The 12123-nt window shown below is 50.1% G+C and overlaps 1 protein-coding gene across 1 annotated transcript in view; it reads left to right on the forward strand.

The window, feature by feature from the left end:
* Positions 1-12123, forward strand: part of GRIK4 (glutamate ionotropic receptor kainate type subunit 4) — a 319110-nt gene that overhangs the window by 151740 nt on the left and 155247 nt on the right. Inside the window, exons 3-4 of the mRNA XM_007450618.1 lie at positions 7566-7663; positions 11851-12016. Coding sequence (XP_007450680.1) covers positions 7566-7663; positions 11851-12016 — 264 coding nt within the window. The remainder of the gene's footprint in view (positions 1-7565; positions 7664-11850; positions 12017-12123) is intronic.

The raw sequence follows: 12123 nt of genomic DNA on the forward strand, positions 1-12123 counted from the left end.
TTTCCTATGAGTTGGTTTGTTTGTGTTTGAAGAATAATTGACCTACAGCGCTGTTGGTTACTGGTGTGTAACATAGTGATTTGATATTTCTATGTATTACAAAGTGATCACCGTGATAAGTATAGTCACCATCTGTCACCATACAAAGATGTTACATTATCATTGACTATATTCCCCACACTGTTCCTTTCATCCCTGTGACAGCCAGTGGCAGTTTTGAGTTCTCCGATACCCTGGGGCACGCTGACCAGGGAGGTCCCCATTGTGGGGCGTGACAGTGCAGAGACCTGGCACTGCACCCTCACAGCACCCCTCTCGGCTGAGGCCAGCAAGGCCAGTCCATTCAGCCCCTGGTCCATTCACAGAGCTAAGAGTGGACCATGCTCCCGAGGCTCTGGCACAAGGAGGAGGTATTTCTTGGTGCTGATGGAGACGGTTGTTTGCCTCACTGCGGGTAGCACAGCACGACCAAGTACACACGGAGACCTGCGCTCCGGCTCCACTCGGGCTTCGGCGCCCTTAAGTGTCTTTTTTTTTGCGGTACGCGGGCCTCTCACTGTTGTGGCCTCTCCCGTTGCGGAGCACGGGCTCCGGACGCGCAGGCTCAGCGGCCATGGCTCACGGGCCCAGCCGCTCCGCGGCGTGTGGGATCTTCCCGGACCGGGGCACCTGCATCGGCAGGCGGACTCTCAACCACTGCGCCACCAGGGAAGCCCACCATGAAGTGTCTTTATGTGAAGGACTCTGAGCTCTCGCGGCCTCTGCTGCACATCGGTATCAGCTACCGGTGGCCCCGATTGTTTACCACAGGGGCTCCAGGAGCGCCAGGCTGTAAATAAAGAAGCCACGGTTTCCTCGTCCCCACCCCGGAAGCCGCCCCTTCCCTGGAGGGCCTGCCACCAGTGAGCCTGTGAGTAACTGCTCTGCACCATCTTCAGCGCAGCCAGACCCTTCCCCTCCCTGTGAAGACTCAGAGAATGTGAAGTTCCCATAAGCACCCAGGAGTCCAGCCCAGGAGTCTAAGGAGACTTCAAATCCAGGCCGGAGCTGGTATCTCCAGGGCAAGAAGTTTCCCCTTCTTACAACATCCCATCATATGGTGTTTTATTCCTGCAGCTGCTCTGTCAGTTGCCTTCCAACTCCTCTGCTGGCTGGGAAACTTGGTTGCCGTGGCAACATCACTCACCTCTCCCTGCACCCTGGGAGGCAGAAGTAGAGTGCGCCTCCCTCTCCTCTACCCTTCAGACTGCTCAGAGGTCCTCACGAGGCAGCCGGGGCCTGCAGAAACAGGGTCCAGCAAGTTTCAGAACTAAGGTCCCTTATAACCGATTTTCATTTCTACTGAAACGATGCCTGCACCCTTCATAGGGAATGAAAGAACAATTCCCAGATCCCAGGAAATCCCCAGGCCATGGCTGCTGGGAAGATGATAATTCACTTTCATTGCACTCATTTTGAATCATGTCAGTTCAGTTGAACAAACATCTATTGACTAATTCCTTTTTGCCAGGACTGAATAAATGTGACCCCTGCCTTCAAGGAGTTTCCGATCCAGTGGGAAATGGGAGATGGACACTCACAACAGCAGGCACAGGTCCATGAACCCTTGAGGCCAGATGTGTTTAGATTTCAGAACTTGCCGGATACTGGAAAGGTCATGTGGTGCTTATACCATACATTAAGTAGCATCTCAGATGGGGCTTGGGGCTGGACCCCACACTCAAAATTAAACGCATGCTTACATTCAGATATTCGTATATTATAAATAGCTTCACATCTATCTATTTAGATCAGATTTTGCCACCAAATGAGTTCGATGAAACCATTCAGTTTCAGAGCCTTTCGGATTTTGGAATTGGGAATAAGGGATTGTGACCTTCTGTAGGAATGTCTTTTTAGGAGAAGCTTCTCCTTACTGAGACCCGGCATAATAATCTAGCTTGGGGCAGAAGCTGGCCAGGAATTCAGGGAACAGGGATGCTGACCTGCCCAGCATGAAGCTGACTCAGAGCCACGGTGTGATGTGAATATTGGGAGGGAACGGCACCTTCTCACCTATGAGCAAGAACTGAGTGGGGCACTGGAGGATCAGTAGGAGTTTTCCAGGCGGAAGGGCAAGAGAGGGCCTAGACCATGGTAGCCTGTGGGTGCTAATGGACTCCTTCTCAGAGAAAAGTTTTCAAATGAATAAAATTACATAGATAGGATGACCAGGGAAAGCAGTTATATGGAAATGCGGTTAAAATATTTTAATAGTGATATATTAATGTATTTTAACTGTGTTTCCATGTAATTGGTTTCCCTGGTCATCCTATGTGATATTATTCATTTAAAAACTTTTTTTAAACATCCTGTCTATTAATGTATTCAATAGCCAAACCTAACTACTAGTGTAATTTCCAAGTAATTATGAATATGAATGATATTTCAAGACATCTGCAGCACTGTAATGTGATATGAAAACACTCACGATGTCTATCAATGACAAAGTCACAGCAACTGTTAACATACTGTGGTTTATTGCCTATATTCCAAATTGAAGGAAATGCTGAATTTCTGTTAGGGGTTAAGAGAAAATAATGCCATCTTTCTTCCCCCCAAATGTTCACAGGCCACTGACTTCTGCCCACAGATCTCAGGCAGAAGGTTAAGGCCCCTGGTCTAGTCAGAGAGAACAACTTGGGAATAGGTTCAGGTAGGAAAATCTGGAGTGTGTTCCAGGTGAGCTGGTGGGAAGTGGGAGGAGATGTGCAGTGGTAGGGAGCTGACCCTGGAGTGAGGGGTCGGGAGTTTGAACCCTGACTCTGCCCCTTAACTTTTCTGTTTTCTTATCTGTAAAATGAGGGTGACAGTAACAGTGTCTATCACATCAGGTTGTTTCCAGAATTAAATAAGTCAATTCACATAAAGTGCTTAGAATGGGCCATAAGTAGTAGCACTTAATAAACGTGGGCTTTTATAACCTCTTTTTCCAGTCACTCCGCAGTGCGTAACAATTTTCTGTATTTGCTTAGTTGTAGCCTTCATGTAGATATACATATAATTTTATATCCTGCTTCTTGCTCTTCATATTATTACACAAATATTTTTAAGATTATTATAAACTGTTCATAAGCATTTTAAATGCCTAAGTAATATCCCACTTGGGTATATGACCCACACTTTAGATAGCTATTGCCTTATGATTGGACATTTAGCTTATTTCCAATTTTCTATGAAAAGAGTTGAGTGGGCTTCAATGTGGTTCAACAGCTATTTATTGAGCACCTTAACTCTGAGTCCAGCCCTGTGCTAGGCATGGAGGACACAGAGATAAATAAGACAAGCTTTCTGCCCTGCAGGAGCACACAGACCTACGTTTAGGATTATAATTGGCCTTGCTTTGGAGAACAGATTGGAAAATGAAGAATCCTGGAGACGGAGAAAGCCCTTAGGAGGCAGGTAGCAAAAGGGGCTGACGGATCTGTGACAGTGGGAGTGGGAAGGAAAGGATAGTGGGGGGTGAGCAGGTCAAATGGTCAGAACCTGGCCCCTGATTGGTATAGCGAGTGAGTAGATGCAGTAAGGAGAGGTAAGGAAGAGTCAAGGGCGACCACGGTTTGAACTTCAGGAGCTAAGGAGGGTAAAGTGAAGTGGTTAAGAGCTTGGGCTTTGATGCCAGATGGATCTCCAAATTCAAGCCCAGCTCTACCATATATGACCTGTGTGACCTTGAACAAGTTACTTAAATTTTCTAAGCCTCAGTTTCGCCATCTGTAAAGTGGGGATAATAATGAGTCTTCCTGACAGTGTGGAGATCAAATCAGATTACGTATGAAAAGTATATAACAGACATGATGTATTGGGAATAATAATAATGAGTCCTGTAGCACGTCAGTACCACTCTAAGTGCCTTGTATGTATTAACTCACTTTAATTCTCACGACATTCCCTGCAGGAGAGGTGCTGTTAGCATCCCAGTTCTATAGATGAGAAAGCAGTCTCAGAGAGTTTGGGTAACTTGCTCAAGGTCTCACAGCTAGTAAGTGACCCAGTCAAGACTCACACTCAGATAGGCTTGCATCAGAGTTCGCGCTCTTAAGGACTGTGCTTTCTGCCTTTCTGCCTCTCTCTCTGGAAGAGACACCAGAAGGAAGTCCCTGTGGCAACGCCCAGCAGGTAGGTGGAACTTGTTTTGTAACCCAGGACCTGGGCAGAGATGAGATGTGGAGTCCACAGGCAAGGTCGAGATTGCCCAGGGAGAGTGAGGCACAGACAAAATCTGAATTTAGTGGAGAGGAGAAGGAAGAGGGGTTGGCTAAGGAAGTGAGAAAGACCAACCAGAGAAGCGGCTGAGAATCAGGATCGGATAGTGTCATGAAATTCAAAAGAACAATGCAATCAGCGGCATCAAATGCTACAAAAAGAGAGATAAGAACTGCTAAGAGACATTGGTGACCTTGGGGAAGCAGGTGCAGCAGAACAAGATGGGGTGTGGTCTGGGGTTGAAAAGAGATGGGCAAAGTGGCTGCAAGGAGTAGGGCAGACAGAATAGGTAGTGGGACGAACACTGGGTGGGGTCCGCAGACTTGAATTCCAACACTGGCTCAGACCTTTATTAGGTGTGTGACTTTACGGGGAGTCACTTAACATCCGGGAACTAAGCTCCACCCCTGAGGCTGCTGTAGGAATAGGAATTTGATGGCCAATGAATTTAGAGCCCTAGCAGCCCCTAGCTACGTGTGTTCAAGCCACGGAAGTAGCTTGGACTTTGAAGAGTGTTCTTCAAAGGTAAAGCCTGTCCACAGTTACTCTGTTGCTGGGGATGGTTCTGACACTTGGTACCACTGAGTCCCCCTCAGGCACCCACTGCTGGCAACCTGTCAGTCAGCTGAGATCCACGATGTTAAAGGACCCCCACCTGAGCCTCAGGCTGAAAGAAGACCCCACAGATCTATCGTTTGTGTGGTAAATTACAGATCTGTCATTTGTGTGATAAATTACAGCACTGGGATTTGAACCCTGGTGCTCTACCCCACCGCCTGTGCCCCATTAGAGCCATCACTTGGCTCTATGGGCCAGTGGTTAGGACTCTGCTTTAGGAGAAAGAACACCAGGTGGCAGATGTGGCTTTGCAGCTGGCTCAGTAAGGATGCTTGGACTGATTCCTTAACCTCACTGTACTGACCTGACTCTTGATGTGAGTAGGAGGAAAATGCGTCCAGAGATGAGCTTTGTGGTTTGCAGAGAAGGACGTCTCGTAGCGAGACTGGGAACCACAGAGTATAATCCGAGGGGCAGCTCTGTGGTTCTGATATCACCACGTGTGTGCTGAGAATTGTGCTACGTTCTCTCTCTGTCTGTTTTCTCCTTTTCTTCCCCGCTTCGTTTCTCAGTCTAACATTTTTTAAAATTAATTTTTATTGGAGTCTAGTTGCTTTCCAATGTTGTGTTAGTTTCTGCTGTGCAGCAAAGTGAATCAGCTATACGTATACATATATCCACTCCGTTTTGGATTTCCGTCCCACTTAGGTGACCACAGAGCACTGAGCAGAGTTCCCTGTGCTGTACAGTAGGTTCTCATTAGTTATCTATTTTATACATAGTATCAATAGTGTAGATGTGTCAATCCCAATCTCCCAATTCATCCCACCCTCTCCTTCCCTCCTTGATAACCATAAATTTGTTTTCTACCTCTGTGACTCTATTTCTGCTTTGCAAATAAGTTCATCTGTAGCATTTTTCTAGATTCCACATATAAGCGATATTATACGATATTTGTCTTTCTCTCTCTGGCTTACTTCACTCTGTATGACAGTCTCTAGGTCCACCCATGTTGCTGCAAATGGCATTATTTCGTTCCTTTTTATGGCTGAGTAGTATTCCATTGTATCTATGTACCACATCTTCTTTATCCATTCTTCTTTCGACGGACATTTAGGTTGCTTCCATGTCCTGGCTGTTGTAAAATCAAAACTACAATGAGGTATCACCTCACACCGGTCAGAATGGCCATCATCAAAAAATCTACAAACAGGGCTTCACTGGTGGCACAGTGGTTGAGAGTCCGCCTGCCAATGCAGGGGACAAGGGTTCGTGCCCCGGTCCGGGAAGATCCCACATACTGCGGAGCGGCTGGGCCCGTGAGCCATGGCCACTGAGCCTGTGCGTCCGGAGCCTGTGCTCCGCGGCGGGAGAGTCCACAACAGTGAGAGGCCCGCGTACCGCAAAAAAAAAAGAAAAAAAATCTACAGACAATAAATGCTGGACAGGGTGTGGAGAAAACGGAACCCTCCTATACTGTTGGTGGGAATGTAAATTTGTACAGCCACTGTGCAGAGCAGTATGGAGGTTCCTTAAAAATCTAAAAATAGAACTACCATACGACCCAGCAGTCCCACTCCTGGGCCTGTATCTGGAGAAAACCATAATTCGAAAGGATGTAGCATTTTAAAATCTTACATTCTCTCCTCTTCTGACTGCGTGTCCTACCCATCCACTCATTCATTGGACAAATATGAACTGGGCGCTTAGAAAACATTGTGCTGGACACCAGGGAGATGCGAAGTGGGGATTTAGAGAGAAATACGTCTCAGCCCTGGCCTTTAAGAGGTTTGAAATCTAGTGAGAGGAGAAACACATCTAAACAACAAACTGAAACAGACACATTTACAAGTGTCTTAGAACAGAGGGAAAATCCATGGGCCTCGGAGCCCCAGGGAGGATGGATTCTACTTAAAGGAGTTGCGGGAGGGGTAATGAGAAGGTGGCATTTGAGGTGCTTCTTGACAGGTGAGTGAGCATCCGGGGTAGAGGAGGGAAGGGCGCCTTCCCCAGGGGGAGGTACAAGGCCACAGAGCGTGCTGGTTGGTCAGGAAGGCATGTGATGGGCTCAGGGAAGCAGGAGCGCCAGGCTCCAGGCCAGGTGAAAGGAGGGTGGCATTGAAAGATGAGGGCCCTCTCGGCCACTCACCCTCTCTCTTCCTTCTCCTCTCTCTCTCCTGTTCCCTTTGATTTTAGCTGAGCTGCTTTCTTCTCTCTGCCTGCATCATCCTCACTGTCATTTTTCTCTCTGCTTGTCTACCTTTTTTCCTCTCTAAACTCTCTTTCTTTCTCTTTGCGGGGGGTGGCTAACAGATTGCATGCTGGCTGGCCATCCTGTGAGCTGGACCCGTAGCCCCTGCAGCAGCCATGTCCGGGCTCCCAGCACCCATCCTGCAGGCTGGGCAGAAAGGGGGTGGGCCGTGCAGGTTTCCGCTGTGCGCCTCCGTCCTTCGGTGACAGCCCAGACAATTTATACACCCTGTTGGCTGAGGCCGTATGTTGTCATAACCTGGGTCATTTCCTCATTTAATACCATCCATAAACTCCAATAAAACTGTCCTGGAGCCCAGTAGTCCAGGGAAGGAGAGGCACTGGGTTTGGAAGAATAGGAGAGGGGACCAGGACGGGGACGGGGGTGGGCGGGAGGTGAGGGGCCAGCGGGGGGAAGATCGGAGGACTCGAGGCCGAAGCCCGCGCCCCACCTGATGAGCGCCTTGTTTCCTTTCCTGCTCCCCACGTTTTGCCCCTGCCGCTGGCTGCAGTGTGTCAGATCCTTCCCAAGGGGGTGGTCGCTGTCCTGGGACCATCCTCCAGCCCGGCCTCCAGCTCTATCATCAGCAACATCTGTGGGGAGAAGGAGGTGAGTGCTGGGCAGGGTTGGGGGGCTCTCTGCAGGCTGGCAGCCTGTGCCCCAGGCCCAAAGGTATCGTGGATTCTTAAGGGCTGGAAGAGTGAATCAAGTTCTGGTTGGTGTCACTAATAACATCAATACAAATAAAAGAACTGGGCCTTTGTTGGGCACTTACTTTTTTCAGGTTGCTTGGATGGGGGGGACTCAGAGGAAGAGTTTCATAAGATTTTCAAGCTGAGCCCCTCCGAGTCTTGGGGTCCTGTGACAGGGGAAGGGGGGGGTCCCTCGAAGGCGGCAGGTAGAGGGAGAGGCTGGGGAGGGTGGTGGTCCAGGGGAGGCCAAGAGGGCAGAAGTCTGAGCTCTACAGGAACAGCTGCGGAGTCTCTGTTTAGATATTGGGATTCTGGAGAAGAATGCCTTTGGGGCCAGGCCTTGCTACATTTTAGTGCTGAAATAAAGTTTGAAAACCTCTGTTTTGTAAGCTCTCTAGAAAAGAGATTTTATTTCGCTTTCTTCTTCATTCACCAATTCCAGGGTTTACTTCTCCAAAGTGTTGGGTCCATTCCCTCTAGCGCTCGTTCCCTGGGAGACAAAGATGGTCGGGGATGAGTTTCTGAGTAATAGCCTGCTCCCTATTCCAGCAGCTCTCTCCCTCCTTTTCCCCCAGAGAAAACAAATTGGAAACTTCAGAGATTCTATTGCCGGAATCTTTCCTAGTCCTTGGAATCAATCAGTCCTTCCCCTTTCAGATACATTCCTGGGAGACAGTGGCAAGGTGACCCCATAGCCTCCCAAGGGCCTTCTAGCCAGGTCTTTTGGGAACAGATGGAGCTGGATGGTCAGGAGCTGTGGAGGGGCAGGGCGGAGGGACAGGGGACAGAAGGGCAAAATTTGCACCTGTCCTGGGAGCCTAGAGGCTCAGCCTTCCACAAGCGTTAGCTTTGGGAGCATCCAGTTCTTGCAATAGGATGGGGCACCTCCTTAGTGAGCTGCCCTCACCGAGGCAGTGGAGCAATAGACAGGCCCCTGCTTAGCCCAGGCCCTCTGGAAGCCACTCCCTTGATGCTCCCACTTCTCTTATGATCAGAGGGCTTGGTCCCTGAGGCTTTGGGAAGAATATTGGTCTTCTCTGTTTTAGGAACCCACGCTAAGAATTGTTATCAGCACAGTAGAGTGCCCTGCGGTCCTAGCTCCAGTCCTGCAATGGGTCTTACTTACCACTGCCCTGTAGGTTGAATCCTTGAGCTTCAGGCCATGGGCAGGGTCTGTGTTGACAGCTCCCCATCCTTCCTCCCAGATGTCCTGAAAGATGACTCCCGAGGCAGCCCAGGCCAAAAAGAAAGAGCTTCTGTCCCACTGCAGTCCCTTCCAGCATCTCCCAGGCCTGGGCCCCTGCAAGTTAGACCTGATGTTTAATTTAAACCTTTCTTGCCAGAGGCTCCACGTAACAGCTCAGATCTGTGGCAGGCTGTTATTTCCCGGTTGCTCTGATCTTCACCAAGTGAGGTTGCCAAGACTTCGGCTGCCCATTTCCTCTTTTCTGCTCTCTCCTTTTTGTTCCCCCCTCTCCCTCTTCCCCAGCACACTTTCCTCACTGTCCCCTACAGCCATCCCCCCAGTCCCCACTCCAGAATGGCCTCCTCTTGGTGTTCAGCGGCTATTTCATCTCAGCGAACACATCCCTTAACCCTGCATGGCATTTCAGGCTGGAGGTGGACACCCTGATTTGCACCCATCTTCCCATCCCACCGCCCCGGACCCTGTGTCGTTGACCAGCCAGGCGGGCTGTGCCGCCCAGGGAATGGCCAGACGGTTACCCCTCCTTTGTCTGGTCATGTTCCTTCCAGAGCAAGCTTCCCCCTCCATTCAGGTTTCGCACTTCTACTGTTATGAGGCTGAACTGCCTCACACTGATCCCCTTCAGCTTCAGGGAAAAGAAATGGAGCGCTCACTGAGGAGTTCATTCTTTTAAACGCTGCTAAGCTGTCTGTGGCCCCTGTGGCTGGCTGCTTTCTGCCTTGCTGCCCTCCCCTCCATGCCGCTCACCTCTCCATCCCCCCACCCCTCCATGATGACTTCCGGGGATGCATTTGCACCTGCAGATCCCTTTTGGATTGATCTCTGTCCCAGAGAGAGACTCAGCAGGATTGGCCTGGCCACATCCCTTCCGGGGCCCATCGGAGCAGCTGGCTGCCTCCCAGCCGCCTTCAAGATGCCAGGCTGTGCTGGAGACTTCCCACCAGCTCCCCTTCTTAGGGAGGCCCCCTCGGCCCTCACCCCTTGCACATACAGACCTAAGAGCTTTTCCGGGAGCTTCAAGGTTTGGGGAGAAAGGGGGAAGGGAATGAGAAAAGGCATTGCCTAAACACTTACCCCACATGTTAGGAACTGAACTAGCACATCCTTCACTTACAGGGTCTCGTTCTGTTCTCCCAAAGCTCAAGAGGCACCTGTTGTTTCTCCATGTTAATGAAGCTTAGCCAGGTTAAGCAGTTTGCCCCAAATCACACAGCAGAACCCAGACGCAAACCCAGGACTGCAGACTCTGAAACGCATTTCCCTGAGCCTTCACTTTCCTGAGCCTTTTGCCTGCTTCATCTCTGGGTTGGTGGATCCAAGGGAATCTCTAAGGGTACTTTCTATGGGGGGGTAGGTTAGCTGCTGCTGGAACCCGGTAGGCTGGATGGCCACACGGGGAGGGCCTCGGGCAGAGATGCTCAGATGCGTAAGCCAGCCAGCCTGGCCACCCTGCCCCTGCCCACCTTGGCCTCCATCTTACCCTTCTGTGACCTTTTTTCCTTTCAAGGTGCATTTGTTATTCATTTTACACAGATTGTAAGCGTTGCAAAATATCAGTGGGAAGAAAGACCCCTTAGGACACACCCCGGGTCAACGTCGCTCTTTAATGTCGTTACTCACCAGTCTCTCTCCCCAGTTCTATGCTTCTCAGTCTCTGCTAAAAAATATTGGTTGCCCTCTCTCTGTGGTTCAAGGGCTAATCCTAGTTGAATTCAGGAATTTTCTCCCTAGTTTCTGCTAAATCTTTACCCTCCCCTCATCCCAGTCTCAGAGGAGCTCTGGTCTCTGGCTGACTTCTTCCAGAAGCTTAAAAAGGATAAAAGGTAGCAGAATCCTACAGAGACCGTGTCAATGTCATCCCAGACTCTGGGCCAGCCCAGGCAGGGAAAACTTCTGCAATCATGTCTGAATAACCCATTCTAGGAACCAACCAACTCACCATCAGGAAGTTCTTCTTGCTGTCTACCCTCAATCTTACTCACTTTCACATCAGTCCAAACCCATGCTCACAATAATCTGGCCCTCACACTGGGCACCCTAAGTGAGGATGAGGGTTGAGGTTTCAGCCCCATCTCTGATAGAGGCACAAGCAGCCTGTAGCTCTTCTGGCCCTGGATACCAGGGTGACGTGATAAAATCAAGGTGGATGGCAGCTTATTACGTTTTAGCTTTCCTATTACCTACCCAATAGCCTAAGCTGCCGGTAAAGCAGCCATTCCAGCCTGTTAATATCTCTTTCCTGGAGAAGAGAGGCCGAAGGCAGGGGCAGTGCCTCCCTGAAATGTCAGGAATAGATGCAGAGGGAAGCTGACACTGTCCTAATGAAGCCAAAGCAGGTATTTATTTACCGGGCTCCATCCGGAGGCCCTAGAGATGGTTTCCCAGCCTGCAGCGCTTCCCCCTCCTCACGTAAGTCTCCGGAGGAACCCATCCCAGGCTTTTACCCAGGATGGGAGCTGGTTTATTTATCTGTTGGCTAGGCTGGGCTGAGGGGGCCCCTCCCTTAGTCCCCAGGGCATCTCTGCTCTGATTCATTAACCACACATCAAATAGTATAAGGATTATGCCTTCAAGAGCCATCTGTCTGTCTGCCCAGCAGTGGGCAGTTCTTCTGAGAATAAAGACCCACAGACCCCAGCTCCAAGGTCCACAGTACATTTACCCAGGTCCCCGGCTGAAGGGTTTCCCATTCTGGGTCTCAAGCGTTGTCATGGATGCCACGTCACCTTCCTCCTGTGGAGTGGGTGCCCCGAGTCTTGCAAGTTCCATCTCTTGCCAGGCAAAGGTCTTTTACAAAAGAAGCCACCCTCTGCAGCTTTGTCTCACTCATCCCTCTTTTCTTTTTGTCTCGCTGGTTCCGGATCGTCCCTGCTGCCCACTGTTGCTCCTCCGCCCAGGTCCCTCATTTCAAAGTGGCCCCGGAGGAGTTTATCAAGTTCCAGTTCCAGAGATTCACAACCCTGAACCTCCACCCCAGCAGCACTGACATCAGCGCGGCTGTAGCTGGGATCCTGAGCTTCTTCCATTGCACCACCGCCTGCCTCATCTGTGCCAAAGCAGAATGTAAGTTTCCCCAGGCTGGCTCCGCCCCAGATGGCCACATCCTGTTGATTTCAACCTGATTGATTTGCACACACACACACCCCCCCCCCCCCCCCCGCCGCCAATGA

Source organism: Lipotes vexillifer, unplaced genomic scaffold (assembly GCF_000442215.2).
Source record: "Lipotes vexillifer unplaced genomic scaffold, Lipotes_vexillifer_v1.1 scaffold352, whole genome shotgun sequence".
Lineage (NCBI taxonomy): Eukaryota > Metazoa > Chordata > Mammalia > Artiodactyla > Lipotidae > Lipotes > Lipotes vexillifer.